This window comes from Populus alba, chromosome 19 (genome assembly GCF_005239225.2).
Source record: "Populus alba chromosome 19, ASM523922v2, whole genome shotgun sequence".
Classification (NCBI taxonomy): domain Eukaryota; kingdom Viridiplantae; phylum Streptophyta; class Magnoliopsida; order Malpighiales; family Salicaceae; genus Populus; species Populus alba.
The window spans coordinates 7,606,293-7,625,095 of NC_133302.1; the positions used below are offsets into that span (position 1 = coordinate 7,606,293).

At 36.8% G+C, this 18,803-nt stretch overlaps 1 protein-coding gene and 1 long non-coding RNA gene across 2 annotated transcripts; both read left to right on the plus strand.

The window, feature by feature from the left end:
* Positions 1-4,954: 4,954 nt before the first annotated feature.
* Positions 4,955-7,520, plus strand: LOC118056978 (uncharacterized; the record flags this gene model as incomplete). Its single annotated transcript, XM_035069433.2, has 3 exons — positions 4,955-5,725; positions 6,015-6,143; positions 6,558-7,520. Coding segments are annotated over 3 exons (1,863 nt in total), but the record flags the coding sequence as incomplete, so codon positions are not given.
* An 8,043-nt stretch (positions 7,521-15,563) lies between these two features.
* On the plus strand, positions 15,564-17,026 carry LOC140955086 (uncharacterized). Its single transcript, XR_012168761.1, has 2 exons — positions 15,564-15,840; positions 16,730-17,026. It is a non-coding gene; the product is annotated as an uncharacterized lncRNA (long non-coding RNA).
* Positions 17,027-18,803: the final 1,777 nt, after the last annotated feature.

Genomic DNA, 18,803 nt, shown 5'->3' on the forward strand with positions numbered 1-18,803 from the left:
AAGTTTGAATCTAAAAGCAGTAAATGAAGCAGCAGGAAGTGGCTTAGTGAAGACATCGGCAAGTTGATCCTGAGAGGAAATAAAACGAATCTGAATCTCCTTCTTCGCAACTCTATCTCGGAGAAAATGATAATCAATCTCAATATGTTTTGTGCGAGCATGAAATATAGGGTTTGCGGACAAATACGTGGCACCAAGGTTGTCACACCAGATAATAGGGGCAGAAGGAGTCGGAATCTGAAGATCCGTTAACAAGTACTGAAGCCAGATAACTTCAGCCGTGCCATCGGCTAAGGCTTTGTACTCAGCTTCTGTCGAAGAACGAGCAACAGTGCGTTGCTTACTCGATTTCCATGAAATTGGCGTCTGACCAAAGAACACAAGATAACCACCTGTAGACTTTTTATCCTCAATACTACCTGCCCAATCTGCATCTGTAAAACCGTGTAAAGCAAAGGAAGAGCTGCGAGTAATATGTAAACCATGTGATGTCGTACCACGGAGATAACGTAAGATGCGTTTCACGGCAGCCCAATGGGATTCTGTAGGAGCATGCATAAATTGACAGACCCGGTTAACAGCAAAGCAAATATCCGGGCGTGTGAAAGTGAGATATTGGAGAGCACCAACAAGTTGCCGAAAACGAGTAGCATCAGAAAACAATGGATCCGGCATAATGGTGGCTTTGGATGCCGAAATAGGAGTATCAACTGGTTTACAGGATAACATACCAGCTCGTGTGAGGATATCAAGTGTATATTTATGTTGACAAAGCATAAGTCCCAGACCAGTACACTGCACTTCAATACCCAAGAAATAATGAACATCACCCAAATCCTGAAGTTTAAATTCTGAGCTCAGTAGCTGAATGAGTCGTTGTAGCAGAGTTCCATTATTACCCGTAAGCAGAATATCATCAACATAAACCAAAAGATAACAAATATCACTACCAACCGAGAAGATAAACAATGAGGTATCCACTTTAGAAGCACGGAAACCAATGGATAATAGAAAATCATTCAGACGAGTGTACCAAGCCCGCGGAGCCTGTTTTAACCCATATAGAGATTTATGCAATCGACATACATGACCTGGGAGTGCAGAATCAACAAAACCTGGAGGTTGTTTCATGTAAACCTCTTCATCAAGGACTCCATTTAGAAATGCATTATGAATGTCAAGCTGATGAATTTTCCAACCACTCGAAACTGCAATGGAGAACACTAAGCGGACTGTTGCCTGTTTGATAACAGGACTAAAAGTTTCTGAGTAATCAATACCTTCTTGCTGAGTGAAGCCCCTAGCAACCAGGCGCGCCTTATACCTCTCAATGCTACCATCAGATTTGCGTTTAATTTTGTAGACCCAACGGCTACCAACAACATTCATGGACGGATGAAATGGCACTAAAGTCCATGTTTTGTTTGCGCGTAAGGCCTGAATTTCCTCTCGCATAGCATTATGCCACGCCTCATATCTGTTAGCATCAGGAAAAATAAGTGGCTCATGTGAGGGAGGAGAAGTTACCCGACTGAAGGAAGCAGCAGAGGTGGCTGCCGTGTTGGTGATCAGCGTTGTCTTGGGCTGTCTCGGACGAAGAACCATGGGGTGTTTAGGAGCAGCGGGACATGGAGTAGCAACACCTGTACCTGGAATGTGCTGAAGAGGATAAGAGGAGAGATCAACACAAAGTTGCAGACCAGAAGGTGAAGCCGGGGAGGTGCGGGGTTGTGCCGCAACTGAATCCTGCAAGTCAGAACCTGTTCCTGCACAATAATCATTGGAAAGACAAGCATGTGGTGATAGTATGGCTGTGTGGGGTGGTGAGGCAGGGTCGGCTAAATCAACGGGCAGGGGAGCAAGCTGGGGGGTTGCGGCAAGGGGCAAAGGTGAGTTGGGAAGGAAGAGGCTGAAAACAGGAAGGGGGTTGCAGTGATGGAAGATAGGTAGGTGGAGTGGGGGGAACCGGGGGTGTTGTTACCTGTTCAGACTTTTGAAAAGGAAAGACACATTCATGAAAACGAACATGACGGGAGACATAGACACGACCAGACTCTAAATCAAGACACCGATAACCAAGATGAGACGAGCTATAGCCTAAAAACACACAAGGAGAAGACCAAAAATCTAATTTATGAGCATGATATGGACGTAAAAATGGAAAACAAAGACACCCAAAAGTGCGTAGAAAATTATAATCAGGAGTGCGATGAAACAGACACGCAAAAGGAGATTTATTTTAAAGAACAGGAGTAGGCATGCGATTAATAAGATAGACCGATGATTCCATAGCATAGTTCCAAAAACGCAATGGGGCATTACACTGTCCTAAGAGGGTTAGGCCCGTTTCGACAATATGTCTATGACGACGTTCAACTGTGCCATTTTGTTCATGAGTATGAGGACAAATTAATCGATGATGAATACCAATTGTTTGAAAAAATGTATTTAATTTTACGATATTCACCACCCCAATCAGTTTGAACAGATTTAATTTTAAGAGAGAAAACTGACGCTCACAAGTGTCTGAAAACGTTGAAACGTGGAAAATACATCAGATTTCGCAACAAGCGGATAATACCAGATATATTTTAGTGTGCGCATCAACAAAGATAACAAAATAACGAAAACCATCAGAAGAAAACATTGGAGCAGGGCCCCAAACATCACTAAAAATTAATTCAAGTGGGGTAGAAGTTTTGTGACCCATCGGTCGTAATGACAAACGGGATGACTTGCCTAATGGACATGCTTGACATTGAGTAAAAGATCGTTTAGACGTACAAATAATTTTATTATCAGAAACTAACAAATTTAGAATGCGAGGAATTGGATGACCTAAACGACGATGCCACAAGTCGGCAGTCGCGGAAATGCAAGGAGACCAAAAAGCTTGAGGAACTGACTTAGCCGAGGACTCGGAGAGAACATAAAGACCATCATGACTCCGACCGGAAAGAAGAACTTCCTTGGTGATGAGATCCTTCACATAAAACACAGAATCGTGAAATTCAAAATAAACATGATTATCACGACAGAATTTCTGAACAAATAACAACGGTTTGGTAATGTGAGGCACACGAAGAACATTAGTTAATGTAAACAAGCGTTTGGGGGAATATAAAGTAGTATGTCCAACATGGGATATGTCAAGGGCCTTACCATCACCAACATGCAAGAAATCATTACCAAGATAAGGAGCAGAATCAGTTAGAGTTGCAAGATCAGGCATCACATGTTGATTCGCGCCGGTGTCGGGAAACCAAGTCGTTGCAGCAGAATCATTCGCAACAGCAAGGTGAGCAGAGGGCTGCTGTATGCTGCTGCGAAACTGATAGCATTGAAGAGCTGAATGGCCAGGAGTGGAACATAATTGGCAGCGGACATGTCCAGACCACTGCCCCTGATTTGGCCGAAAATCTGCAGCAGAGGTGCGCCTGTTCTGCCACTGATTTTGCCTCCAATCTGCAGCGGAGTGATCTCTGTTTGGGGCCTGAAATCGGTTGGTGTTTGAGCGCCAATTACCTCTAGAACGTCCCCTGTTTCGGCTGTGATTAGTCATGGCATAATAAGCAGAATTCGGAGGTGTTGGCAGTAATGGTGGCTGCTGCGGCAGAGAAGAAGAAGACAGCAGTGATGAAGAGGATGAACCGACAGCCATGGAGTGAAAAGAGTTCTTGTGCAGAAACTCATGGGTAAGGAGATGGCTATGAAGATCAGCATACGATAGCGGTTCAGCCTTGGTTATGAGACTAGTTACCAAGTCTTTGAACTCACCGCGAAGTCCATGAAACACATAGAGATTGAAATCTTCAAGGGACATTGGGCGACCAGCAGCAGCCAATTCGTCAAATAACGATTTGGCTTGCTGCATATACATACTAACCGATGCATCACCTTGCCGAAGGTCTTGAAAGGAGCCATGTAGTTGCATGATCCGAGAATTAGATGGAGAGGCAAGTGCCTTCTCAAGCGTGCGCCAAACACAATGTGAAGTAGAACAATCGACTACAAGATGCAGCACATCCACGGAAAGAGAGGAGAGTAGAGCACTCAAAATAAGTTGATCTTGTTGCTTCCAACGAAGAAAAGAGGGGCTGATGGCAGAAGAAGAATCAGCCGAAGCATCAATCATATGAGATGGAGGACACGGCAAGGAGCCGTCAACAAACTGAAAAACACCTTGACCAAGGAGATATGGCTTCATCTGCATTCTCCAATAAAGATAGTTTGTGTTCGTAAGTTTCAATGACACAACATGGTGGGTGTTTGATAGAGGAACCATTGAAGATTGTGTTCCCATAAGAGGCAGAGAAACGGCAGAGCCAGCAGCAGGAAGAGGGCTAGCCGGTGATGATGCATCACCGGTGGAGGGAGAGATTGGAGCAACGGCAGCAGGAGGAGAGTCCATGGGGGAGAAAATTAGGGCCGGCTGCAAAGAGAGAAAATATTAGGAGGCTCTGATACCAAGTTGAGAATAATTAAGAGGCTTAACCTAATAGGTTAGCCAACCCTTTCTATATATATGAGTAGAGCAATATACAATAGTAAAGGTGGAGATTACCACATAAGAATATGACTACAATATTTCCTATATAATTACATTTTATAATAGGTCTTCTTAATGCCAATACCTTCAAGACGAAAAATCCACAATATTCAATAATGCAAATATTCAAAGAAACATAAGCACAAGCCAACCTTTTGAATAAAAGTAAGTCAAGTAATTGCATCTTACCAAGAACATATAAAAAAACATTTAAAAAAAGAGACTTGATTAACAAATGAAATTGACAAACTCAAACAAAAATGAGAGAATTAAGAGAAACCGAGATGAAAATCTCAAGTGGGTCACAAAAATATCAGCTCCCATCACTTAAAAACTTGAAAAATTAAGTGGGTGGGCAAACAATTATATGCAAAACGAGGAATGTGGACATGCAGGTATGTATAAGTATGGGCAAGCAATTACACCGATGGAGTAGGTGAGGGCGAGGATCTGAGATCAAGAAAAGGTGTGAAAGATACCGAGATTCCCTACTTCGGTGATGAGCACCTGCTAGTTTCCTTCAATGCCAAGCAGGAAGTTGAAAAAACTTGTACTGGATGCCAACTGATCCTTTCAGGCCCTGCCTACGGTTGCTTGGACTGTGAATTCTACCTCCATGAATCATGTAAAGACATGCCATCGGAAATACAACATCCATACCACCCTCCGCACCCTCTCCGTGCTCAAGTTGCTGAATATGGTTCAGAATGTGATGCCTGTCACATGCCAATTAGGAAGGTTTTTTATCGATGTTCTGAGTGCGACTTCAATCTGCATATTCTATGTGCTAACAGGTCTCTAAAGGTATCATCTTCCTTAAAATACAAGGGCCATGAGCACGATCTCTATTATTTTGCGGCGAGCTATTTCAACGAGTATTCTCTATGCAACACTTGCCGCAAGGTTTGCAAGGGCTCTTACTATATCTGTTTAGAGTGCAAATACTATGTTCATCTGGACTGCATTCCTTTACCGCGAGTTGTTGAGAATGATGGCCACTCCCGTGACTATTCCCATTACCTCACCCTCAAGGATTGCTTTGTTGAAGACGACTCGGGTCAGTATTACTGTGAACTTTGTGAGAAAGAAAGGGATCCAACGTATCATGTTTACTACTGTGATCAATGCCCTGATCGCAATCCATATCTCGCTCATATTGAATGCCTGATGTTGGAGGTAAGGCCAAATTTAAGCCCTTATGGAGGAAAAATGTGAAAACATGCTTGCATTATTGTCTAATTTTCAACTAGTACCATGCAACTTCAATTTGCTTTGCTATATATACATATTCAAAATCTCTTAATCAGACATAATGCTCTGAACTTCATGCGGGACTCGTCCTTTCATGCTTTGAGTTGCATTTGTTTGTGGTGTAATGATTCTCATGTTTTATTTGGTGGACATGGTGAACTTTCTTCGTGTGGAAGAAACTTCACTGGAGGCGATAACATGGGTTGTTTTACAGTTAATGAAAGCAGAGCTCAACTCTGCGAGTACCTCTGCCAAGATGGTTGATGATGGAGATGTAAAGGGTGATACGAAGTGCCTTGCTCTCGTCAAGTACACAGCTATCCCACCTGAGAATCAAATTAAGGTTAGGCCATTTGAAGCATAGGTTAATACTATCTTGTGTTTAATTTTTATCAAATAAATAAGGATGATAATATTCGAACTTGTGATCGTTTGGTCATAAAAGCTCTCATACTATATCAAAGAACTAATTCAACCCAAAAACTTAAGATATTAGATAAAATATCAAAATATGATTTATATTATTTTCTAAATATTATTTTAATAGCTATCAGGCTGAATGTCATGCTTACTCTAAATTTATGAGGTCTATTTTTGTAGCGTTTAATTACTTGAATACTACAGCAATTTACTTGAATCAACATAGAAAAAGAAGGCACTGATGCATTCAAAGCTGCTCACAATGTTTTACCCTCCAATTATATTGAATAGACGTGTAAGTTTGGTTTGTTAATTCTCTTCTTTCTCTAAGATGCAGCTTAAAGGTTTCAGGCATGAACATATCCTGGTCCCTGACGATGAGGAATCAGAAGCAAGGAGAGCTTACTGTTCTTGGTGCGATGGCAAGATTTTTGGTCCAGGCTATATCTGTCAACAATGTTCGGGAAACTGGCATATATCATGCGCTAAATCGCCCCCTCAAAAGACACACTTTCTTCACTCACAGCACACCCTAACTATGTTTTATCCTCATTATTTTGAGTACTTTATATGCGATGGCTGTAGAGATCTTTGCCATGATGTTGCCACTTATCATTGCCGTGAGTGCCACTTCTTCCTTGATATGAAATGTGCTTCTCTACCTGATGATCAGTGCGAGCAATTGAAGAAGACAGAAAGCAAAACTATATATTTTTGCCACAAGCATAAATTAACAAGAGCCAACTGTGCAAGAGGAATTAAAGAGAAATGCAAGGTCTGTCAGCTCCGTATCTCCAGTGCAACATATTGCTGCATTAACTGCAACTTCTTCCTCCATGAATCCTGCCTCGAAACACCACAAGAAATACAACACCAGTATCACCTGCAGCACCCCCTTCTTGGTCGGGACTTTGATGGAAATCCAAAAAACTGCAGAGCCTGCAATCTGCAAATTTGGGATATTGCCTATTACTGTGATATCTGCGATTTTGCTCTCCATTTTACATGCGCTACTTACTTAACTTCCACTCTCAAACATGAGTTCCACCGTGAGCACACACTCTTTTCCTTCGTAGCATCGGATCTAGGGGATCAGGGCTTTATCCAGTCGCTAGAACCACAACCTTCAAAAGGCAATTTTTGTTGCGAGACCTGTGGAAATGATTGCAGTGGCTCCTTCTATCGTTGTGTTGAATGCAACATTAACCGACATCTTGAGTGCATTCCATTGCCATTTAAAGTTCAGCAAGAAGACCATCATTTGGATCCTATTACTCATGGAAAATGTAGTCGAAGATGATTCTGGAGAATATTTGTTAGACAATTGACATTTTTAACTCTAGTGTTTCATGTTGTTTAATCAAGTATTGTTTGTTTTTCTTTTCTTTCATTTCTGTTTTGATTTTGTTAAAGTAAATCCCTTGTTTTTCTGATGTTGTTGCTGAGATTAGTGGCAGCATATTCTCCACTACAGTTAGTGGCTAGTGACAGCAAATTGTCCACTACAGTTAGTGGCTGATAACTAGGGAGGTTTGTTGTATTTAAAGACATGCAGTTAATGAAATACTCACTGAGACATTTTATCAAACACCTTGTGTGTAATTCGTGTTCTTCAATACCAGCATTGTTGTTCTTGATTGTGCATCCCTTCACCTGCACAAAACACAGCAACACAATTCTTAACAGTGGTATCAGAGCATCTCAGATCTTACAAGACCAAAACACTTTTTTTTTTTTCAAAATCTCAAAAATGACATCCAACAACTTACTTTTAAACTCCCCCATTATATTTACTGGTGAAAACTACCATATTTGGTCAGTGAAGATGCAAGCTTTTCTTGAAGCTTATGATCTTTGGGAAATTGTTTCCGAAGACAAACCAGTAGCTCCCTTACCAACAAATCCCACTATGGCTCAAATCAAGTTCAGCAGTGAGGAAAAGGCAAAGAAATCCAAGGCGAAATCAATCATCCAAAATGCTGTGGCAGAAAGCATTTTCTACAGAATTATGGCATGCAATTCAGCCAAAGAGGCTTGGAACAAACTAAAAGAAGAATACCAAGGCAGTGACAGAACAAGGCAAATGCAAGTGCTGAATTTTGAAGAGAGATTTTGAGGCACTTAACATGCAAGAAGATGAAACAATCTCTAAGTATTCTGATCGAATTTCACTAATTATCAACAACATCAGATTACTTGGAGAAGACTTTCCTGACAGTAGGATTGTGGAGAAGGTCCTTGTGACTCTTCCTGAGAGGTTTGAATCCAAAATCTCCTCTCTAGAAGAATCAAAGGACCTCAGTAAAATCTCATTAGGTGAACTAATGAGTGCTCTTCAAGCACAGGAGCAACGAAGAACAATCAGGCAAGACAGATTGACTGAAGGAGCCTTTTATGTGCAAAAACAACAAGCTGGAAAAGGAAAGAAGTTGCCTAATCTGAGATTCAAAGGCAGAAATGAAGGGGGCAGCACTAGTGAAGCTTCAAAACAAAAGAAGTTTCCTCCTTGCACTCACTGCAAAAGAAACACACATTCAGAAAAATATTGTTGGTGGAGGCCAGATGCAATTTGTGGAAATTGCAAGCAATCAGGGCACATCACAAAGGTCTGCAAGTTCAAAAAATCAGATCCAAAACCTCAACAAGCTCACCTAGCAGATGAAGTTGATACACAGGAGGAGCAATTCTTTGCTGTCACTTGTTTCTCAAACAAATGATCCAGCTGATACTTGGCTTATTGACAGTGGATGCACACATCATTTGTGCAATGATGCTGGAATGTTCAAAACCCTTGATGAATCTTACAAATCCAGAGTAAAGGTTGGCAATGGAGAATTTCTGGAGGTCAAAGGCAGAGGGTCAGTAAATGTTCAAACAAGTTCAGGTATCAAAATCATTCCTGATGTGTTATTTATACCTGAAATCAGTCAAAATTTGTTAAGTGTTGGACAAATGATGGAGAAAAACTATTCTCTTCAGTTTAAGGATCATAAATGCATTATCTTTGATCCTTCTGGAGAACAAATGTTCTGTGTAAAGATGAAAAACAGAAGCTTTGTTGTTGACTGGGATAAAGTATCCAATCATGCATATGTGAGTGCTACTCAGGATGTTTCAAATCTTTGGCATAAAAGATTTGGACATTTCAATCAAAAGGGCTTGTCAATTTTGAAACAAAAGGAAATGGTTGCAGCATTGCCCACATTGAATGGTGAGATTCAATTGTGTGAAACATGTCAACTTGGCAAGCAATCAAGGCCACCATTTCCTAAAAGGCAAGCATGGAGAGCCAGCCAAAAACTTCAGCTCATCCACACTGACGTGTGTGGACCTATGAAGACAGCCTCATTATGTGGTAACAAGTATTTCATTCTCTTTATTGATGATTATACTAGGATGTGTTGGGTGTATTTCATCAAATTTAAGAGTGAAGTATTTACAATCTTTCAAACATTCAAAGCTTTAGTTGAGAATCAAAGTGACATGCTAATTAAATGCTTAAGATCTGACAATGGTACTGAATATACTTCAAATCAGTTTCTTGAGTTTTGCAACAGCAGAGGCATTGTGCACCAGTACACTACACCATACACACCACAACAAAATGGTGTATGTGAGAGGAAGAACAGGACAGTAATGGAGATGGCTAGATGTCTCTTACTTGAAAAGAAAATGCCAAACAAATTATGGGCAGAGGCAGTCAATACCTCTGTTTACTTGTTGAACCGACTTCCAACCAAAGCACTGGAGGGCAAGACACCATACGAAGGCTGGAATGGTGTTAAACCTGCTGTAGATCATCTTCGAATCTTTGGCAGCATATGCTATTATCATATAGCTGAGCCAAAGAGGAGCAAACTTGACAACAAAGCTCAAAAGGGAGTTCTTGTGGGTTATGGAATAACGACCAAAGGATACAGAATTCTTTGCTTACAAACAGAGAAGGTAATTCTCAGCAGAGATGTGAAGGTTGATGAAGCAATCACATGGGATTGGGAACATCAGAAAAATATGATTTCTGATCAACCATTCACCATTCAGCCCCAACCAGTAGCTGATGAATCAGTGGATGATTTTCCAGTTAGAGGCACAAGATCATTGGAAGATATTCACCTAAGATGCAACATGGCAATCCTAGAACCAACCAGCTATACTGAAGCTCAAGAATTTCCAGCATGGAGGAGAGCAATGGAGGCAGAAATGGAAATGATCAACAAAAATGCAACATGGCAGCTGATTGAAAGGCCTAAGCATCGCAAGGTGATAGGTGTAAGATGGGTTTTCAAAACAAAACTCAATTCAGATGGGTCAGTATGCAAACACAAGGCTAGATTGGTGGTAAAGGGCTATGCTCAGCAATATGGTGTGGACTACCTAGAGACCTTTGCTCCAGTAGCAAGGTATGATACTATTAGACTTCTCATTACACTTGCAGCACATAACTCTTGGCAGATTCACCAACTTGATGTCAAGTCTGCCTTCTTGAATGGATTTCTTGCTGAAGAAATCTTTGTAGAGCAACCCGATGGGTATGCTGTTAAAGATAAAGAAGATCATGTGTATCTACTTAAGAAGGCCTTGTATGGGTTGAAACAAGCTCCCCGAGCTTGGTATGACAGAATGGACACACATCTGCTTCAACTTGGGTTCAGCAGAAGCCAAAATGAAGCAACTTTGTATGTGAAATCATGTGGTAACCATTTTCTAATTGTATCTATTTACGTAGATGATATGCTTATAACAGGAAGTGAACTTGGAATGATCCAAGAGTTCAAAGATGAAATGAAGAAGATGTTTGAGATGTCTGACCTTGGAATGATGAATTACTTCCTTGGAATGGAAGTGATGCAATCCAGCAATGGCATTTTTACATGCCAAAAGAAGTATGCTTCAGACATCCTAAAAAGATTCAAAATGGAGGATTGTAAACCAGTGGGGACTCCTATGACAACAAGTATCAAGCTTAGCAAGGATGATGAATCTGAAAAAGTGGATGAAAGTTTGTATAGAGGCTTAATTGGCAGCCTTCAATATCTTACAGCAAGTAGACCTGACATATTATTTGCTGTGAGTATTCTTTCAAGGTTCATGCATTCTCCAAGGGAGACTCATTTCATTGCAGCAAAAAGGATACTTAGATACATCAAAGGTACCATTGATCTTGGTATTTTCTGTCCAAGATCATCAGAAGGGGCTGTGGAACTAAAAGGTTATACTGACAGTGACTGGGGAGGCTGTGTTGATGATTCAAGAAGCACTTCAGGGTATTTATTCTCACTCAATTCAGGTGTCTTCACCTGGAGTTCAAAGAAGCAAGAGACAACAGCTCAATCCACTGCAGAAGCAGAGTACATTGCTGCTGCCGCTGCTGTCAACCAAGCAATTTGGTTGAGGAAAATGTTAAAGGATTTGGGACATGAACAGGTTGAAGCTACTAAAATCATGTGTGATAACAGTTCTGCAGTATCAATTTCAAAGAATCCAGTCTTTCATGGACGTACAAAGCATATCAAAATCAAGTTTCATTTTATTAGAGAAGTTCAACAATCTAATGAAGTGATGCTGATTCATTGTTCTTCCGAAGAACAACTTGCAGATATATTTACCAAACCACTACCTAAAGAGAGATTTGAGACATTAAGACAAATGATTGGAATTTGTCGTCAAAATGTCAAGGAGGAGTGTTAGACAATTGACATTTTTAACTCTAGTGTTTCATGTTGTTTAATCAAGTATTGTTTGTTTTTCTTTTCTTTCATTTCTGTTTTGATTTTGTTAAAGTAAATCCCTTGTTTTTCTGATGTTGTTGCTGAGATTAGTGGCAGCATATTCTCCACTACAGTTAGTGGCTAGTGACAGCAAATTGTCCACTACAGTTAGTGGCTGATAACTAGGGAGGTTTGTTGTATTTAAAGACATGCAGTTAATGAAATACTCACTGAGACATTTTATCAAACACCTTGTGTGTAATTCGTGTTCTTCAATACCAGCATTGTTGTTCTTGATTGTGCATCCCTTCACCTGCACAAAACACAACAACACAATTCTTAACAATATTACTGTGAGATTTGCGAGGATAAAAGGAACCCAAATCATCCTGTTTATTGCTGCAAGATGTGTAAGGATAACTGGTTCATTGCTCATATTGGATGCGTGATTAAAGAGGTGAAACATGTAAATTGCTTTGATTATTCGTTAAAAAACTTCCATAACAAATCATCTGCAAGCCTATATCTTTAGTACCTTATTAGAAATACTGGAATGGTGGAATAAAGATTTGGGATCAGACTATGAGGAGACCTCTAGCAAGGAGGATGATGGGACCTCCCTTTCCAGTCATTCTGATCTAGAGAGCTATGCAATGGGAGAGCATAATACGGAAGGCCCTGGAATTACTGAACTTGATTAAAACATCGAGGGTAATGCAAAGGCAGCAAGGCATTCATCGTGGAGTGATGATTTGGGATCAGACATTGGAGAGACTTCTGGCAAGGAGAATTGTGGAACCGTTCTTGAGAGTGATTGCAATGGAAAGCACTCTGCAATTGTTGAACTGGATGAAGAGCCAAGGTAACTTCATCAGGAGATTAAAGCAAACAGGTTCATCTCCAGACTCAAAGCTCATCAGAAAGTTTTTCAGGCACCCCACTGTCAAGTGAAAATCTCTAGTTAATAGAGATTTTTTTGCTGCTGCAACACTCTTATTCAATATACATTTTGTTGTTAGGTTTGCTTCAGCTGTACCCTTTCAGTCCAGTTCATGTAGCAATTGAGAAACAATGTTAAGATCTGAAACTCATATCGAGATTAGTCCTTCCTGTACCAGAAATTCTATGTATTTCCTTCAGGATAACTATACACATAGAGGTAGGAATACTAACATAAATATTTAGAAGAGGTTGACAGAGGCTAAGCATAGATTCAACCTGGGAGATATGCAGAGGCTTGTACATTTAGAATTAACTCATAAGAATTTAAATTTTATTTGAAAAATTCATAAAATTAAAAAAATTTAACTTGATGTATTTGATTTTAAAGAACATATATATATATATATATATATATATATATATATATATATATATATATATATATATATATATATATATAGTATGATTTTCAAAGTTAGGGTATGTCTTCTTAATGGCAATTCTAAACTAAGAAAAATTAAAGTTAATGGATCGATATTAATCAAAATGAAAAAGAATTAGTTCTTCTTTGACAAGATGAATATTTTACTGTCTTTATTATTCTATTACTTCAAATCACATTTTTGTTTATTGTGTATCGAGGTGATTATTTTCGGTTTGGTTCGGTTTTTATCAAAAAAAAAAAATAACTAAAAACAATTTTTTTTTGAAAAAACCGAAACCGGTTCAAAACGACCGGTTTTGGTTTTCTTTTTAAATCGATTTTTTTTTGTTTGGCTCAGTTTTGGCTTGGTTTTTTTTCGGTTTGGGTTTGGTTCGGTTTGGTTTTTTCGGTTTCAGGCTTATAAAACCAAACCGAACCGGTCTATTTTTTCAAAATTTTAATCGATTTAATCGGGTTTTTTTCACGGTTCGGTTTTTTCAATTATTTTTTTTTCAGTTTTCTCAGTTTAATTGGTTTTTCGGTTTTTTTTTGCTCAGCCACAGTGTATCCATTCAATCCTTACGAGATTTATATTCTGATATGTTAGAAGAAGATTTGAGAGGAAAGCAAGTTTTTCTCTTGTTTATATTCCTTTTTATATTTTTTAATTACAAGTTTATTTATAAATATAAAATCCTAGACAATTAAACATTTAAACTAAATAAAAAAACTAATTCTAATTTATCTGATCGAGAAAGCATGCCTAGAAAGCATACTGTTGACTTCACCTATGCACCAATTCAGACAATTCTTTACCATATCAAGAACAACAATTTCCTATTTATTTTAATTATCAAGTATCGAGAAAGCATGCTTTTAACGTTACTGCTTTGCTTTGCTGAGTCCTCGAGTCATCATCAGTTACCACTCAAGATTCCAGGTCAATATTGATAAACACGCGGCCTTGCTCCTTCTCCTTTTTCCGAAGTCAATAACGAAGCAGTTTCTTTTTCTTGTTTGGGCTCTAAAAGGAAAGTTTACGACTTTTCGACATTGCTCCTTCTCCTTTACGACTTTTCGACATTGCCTTTGGAATTTTCCGAAGTCAATAACGAAGCAGTTTCTTTTTTTGGGGGGCTCTAAAATGATTATATATTTTTCAGAACAAACTTCCTATTTTGATTTCTGAAACAAGTTAAGTGGAATTACTGAACTTGATTAAAACATCGAGGGTAATGCAAAGGCAACAAGGCATTCATCTTGGAGTGATGATTTGGGATCAGACAGTGGAGAGACTTCTGGCAAGGAGGATGGTGGAACCGTTCTTGAGAGTGATCCAGGAAAGCAAAATCACGAGATGAAAGATTGCAATGGAAAGCACCCTGCAATTGTTGAACTTCATCAGGAGATTAAAGCAAACACTCTTACTCAGTATACATTTTGTTGTTAGGTTTGCTTCAGCTGTACCCTTTCAGTCCAGTTCATGTAGCAATTGCGAAACAATGTTAAGAAGAAGATTTGAGAGGAAAGCAAGTTTTTCTCTTGTTTATATTCCTCTCTACATATTGTTCTTTTGATTACAGGCTTATTTATAAACATAAAATCCTAGATAATTAAACATTTAAACTAAATAAAAAAACTAATTCTAATCTGATCGAGAAAGCATGCCTAGAAAGCATACTGTTGACTTCACCTATGCACCAATTCCGACAATTCTTTACCATATCAAGAACAGCAATTTCCTATTTATTTTAATTACCAGTGTTTAGTATTATAATGTACTTCTTATTTAAAAATAAATTAAAATAATATTTTTTATTTTTTATTTTATTTTTAAGTCAAAATTATTCATATCTCCACGGCAAACGCTTTTAACGTTTTGCACTGCTTTGAATGATTAATCAACACGCGGCCAAGGAAAGTTCCTAGCTCCTTCTCCTTGACGACTTTTCGAAATTGCCTCTGGAATTTTCCGAAGTGAATAACGAAGCAGGTTCTTTTTTTTTTTTTAGGCTCTAAAATGATTATATATTTTTTCAGAACAAATTTCTTATTTTAATTTCTGAAACAAGTTAACTGGTATAAATCATCAACACTATTTTTTAAAAAACTAATATTTTTTTTTCATATTTTTAAATTATTTTAATATACTAACATAAAAAAACAATTTTTAAAAAATAAAAAAATATTATTTTAATATATTTTTAAATAAAATATATTTTAAAAAACATCACAGCCACATAGTTTCTAGTTTCTGAGTCCTCGAGTCATTATCAGTTACCACTCCTTCTCCTTTACGACTTTTCGACATTGCCTTTGGAATTTTGATCCAACGGGTTTCTCCATTAATGGATCCTTATACTCTTCTCTCCGCGGTATTACTGTAACAATCTCTTCCACATCTCATCTCATTATACCATTCTCTGCTCCCAGCTGTAAATCATTTCTTAAAACCATACACTCTTCTCTTCCCTGTGCTTTCTGCTCTTTTTGTCTGAATACTGCTCAGGCAGCAAAGCAGCTCTTGCAGAACATCTTGAATCCAGGTAAAGTATCTATACTTCATCTTGTTGGTGTTTTTGTTTTTCACTTCCAACTATTGTTTGAATCTTTTCAAGTAAAGGACAAGTATCACTACTAGTAAGTGGCGGAGCCATGTAAAAGCAAAAGCAAAAGGGGCAATTGCCCCTTAATTGTTTTTTAAATATTTTTTATATTAAAATATTAATATAATAATATGGTGAGGGTTGATACATTGATTTGTGTTTTAATATATATAAATATATATGCAGCATCCTAGCTCATTTCTTATTTCTCCAAACTTTCCCCTTTTCTTTTCTTTTTTTTCCGTTAATTATTCTAGAGCTTTTCTATTTTTTTTAGCTGCTCTCTTTCTTATACAATTTTTTTTTTCAAATTCAGTTAAGCAACTTTAAGTAATTTTTTTCATTTTTTTTATTTGTTTTATTATTTAATTTTAGTTTTATTTTTTAAAATTATTGAAAATATTAGGGTTTATAATAATTTAGAGGTTTTGATATATATAATATTTTGAATCAATCAAAGATAAATGATAATGGATTAGACTACAAGATTTTGAACAATAAGCATTGATTTAATTGTTTTGAATTAATTGAAGGTTATATCATTTCTAATTGAATTGGTTATGATATAAAACTAAACCGAGATAAACAATCAAACATTCAAATTGTTGTCATCAAGTAAAATTGTTTTAGCTTGAGATTGTATGATGTTAATTTCATTGTGCTCTTCTATAAAATAATCAGGACAGATGATTAAATAATTTATATTTTATTTGTTTTTTTTTCTTTTTTTTTTGTTTTCGTTAGACAATTTGTGTTTTGCTGGAAAAGAGTTAACACGTGCGTGCAAGCCTGATTTTAATCCGTGCATGTTGGTTTTTTCTTAAAAAAGGAAAGAAAAAAAATTATTGCCTAGGTAACTTCATCTGGAGATTAAAGCAAACAGGTTCATCTCAAGACTCAAAGCTCATCAGCAAGTTTCCCAAGTTCAGGTGCCCCACTGTCAAGTGAAAATCTCTAGTTCATAGAGTTTTTCTCCTGCTGCAACACTCTTACTCAGTATACATTTTGTTGTTAGGTTTGCTTCAGCTGTACCCTTTCAGTCCAGTTCTTGTATCAATTGCGAAACAATGTTAAGAAGAAGATTTGAGAGGAAAGCAAGTTTTTCTCTTGTTTATATTCCTCTCTACATATTGTTCTTTGGATTACAAGCTTATTTATTAATATAAAATCCTAGACAATTAAACATTTAAACTAAATAAAAAAAACTAATTTTAATCTGATCGACAAAGCATGCCTAGAAAGCATACTGTTGACTTCACCTATGCACCAATTCAGGCAATTGTTTACCATATCAATTACGTGTTTAGTATTAAAATGCTTTTAAAGTTTTCACTGCTTTGCTGAGTCATCATCATAAGTTACCACTCAATATTGATCAACACGCGGCCAAGGAAAGTTTACGACTTTACGACATTGCTCCTTCTCCTTTTTCCGAAGTCAATAACGAAGCAGTTTCTTTTAATTTTTTTGGGCTCTGAAAGGAAAGTTTACGACTTTTCGACATTGCCTTTGAAGTTTCCTTTTTTTTTTTTTTTTTTTTTTTGCTCTAAAATGATTATATATATTTTTCAGAACAAATTTCCTATTTTAATTTCTGAAACAAGTTAAGTGGGATAAATCATAATTAAGCCCCATAAATAGGTAATGAAACTATGATTGATTTGTTGATATTAAAAATAAAAAAATATTAAAAAACATTGTTTTTTTATATATTTCTAATTAAAAATTATTTTTAAGAAGTATAGCAAGACAGATATACAAGATGCACTTCTTCTTTTTAATTTTAATTGTATTCATGAAAAAAGAAAATTTTCTTTCTTCTATGTATAGACACCTCACAACAGCTATCCATTGAGATGAAGTGTGTTTGAGAGTGTGGTAACAATTGTTTTTTTAAAGTGTTTTTCATTTCAAAAACACATTAAAATAATTTTTTTTATTTTTAAAAATAAATTTTGACATCAGCACATCAAAATGATATAAAAACATCAAAAACATATTAATTTGAAGAAAAAAATAAAATAAAAAATTTTAATTTTTTTCAAAAGTGCTTTTAAAATACAATGTCAAACACTGAAGAGTCATGCTAGCCATGAGTATAAGCAGGTCAATAAAGAGTCATTCTAGCCATGAATATAAAATATAAAAATATTTTATATTTTTTTTCAGTATATTATTGGAAAATATGTTTTTTTTAATAATAGTAGTAATAGTAGCGATTGTGATGGTAATAAAAATAATAAAATGATAATGATGGAGGAGATAATAGCGATGATGATGAGATAGAAATAATGATTGAGAAAATTGAATGATATTATAAATAAATTATTATTTGTAAAATAATTTGTAGAATTTTATAAGTTAATATTTCAGATGAGCTTTTGTGGAAGTTCCAAAACTGGGGTGAGTTCATATGTATGATTGACCTGGCCATTACTAATACTACCGTAGTGTTTTTCAAATAAAGTAGATGTTATCTTTTAAAGTATATTTTATTTAAAATTTATTAAATTAATATATATATTTATTAAAATAATTTTTAATATTAATATATCAAAACAATTTAAAAATATTAAAAAATTAATTTAAAACTAAAAAATTTTCAATTTTTTTTTTTAAAATGCAATTAGACCTTAATACCAAACCAGACTCATGAATGCTAGCTAGCTTTAACATTATTGGAGGTCTGTCAAATTTATTTGGAGTTGCATGATCCTTATACTCTTCTCTCTACGCTGTTACTGTGACAATCTCTTTATACCATTCTCTGCTCCCAGCTGTAAATCATTTCATAAAACCATATCCTCTTCTCTTGCCTGTGCTTTCTGCTCTTTTTTGTCTGAATACTGCTCAGGCAAAGCAGCTCTTGCAGAACATCTTGAATCCAGGTAAAGTATTTATAC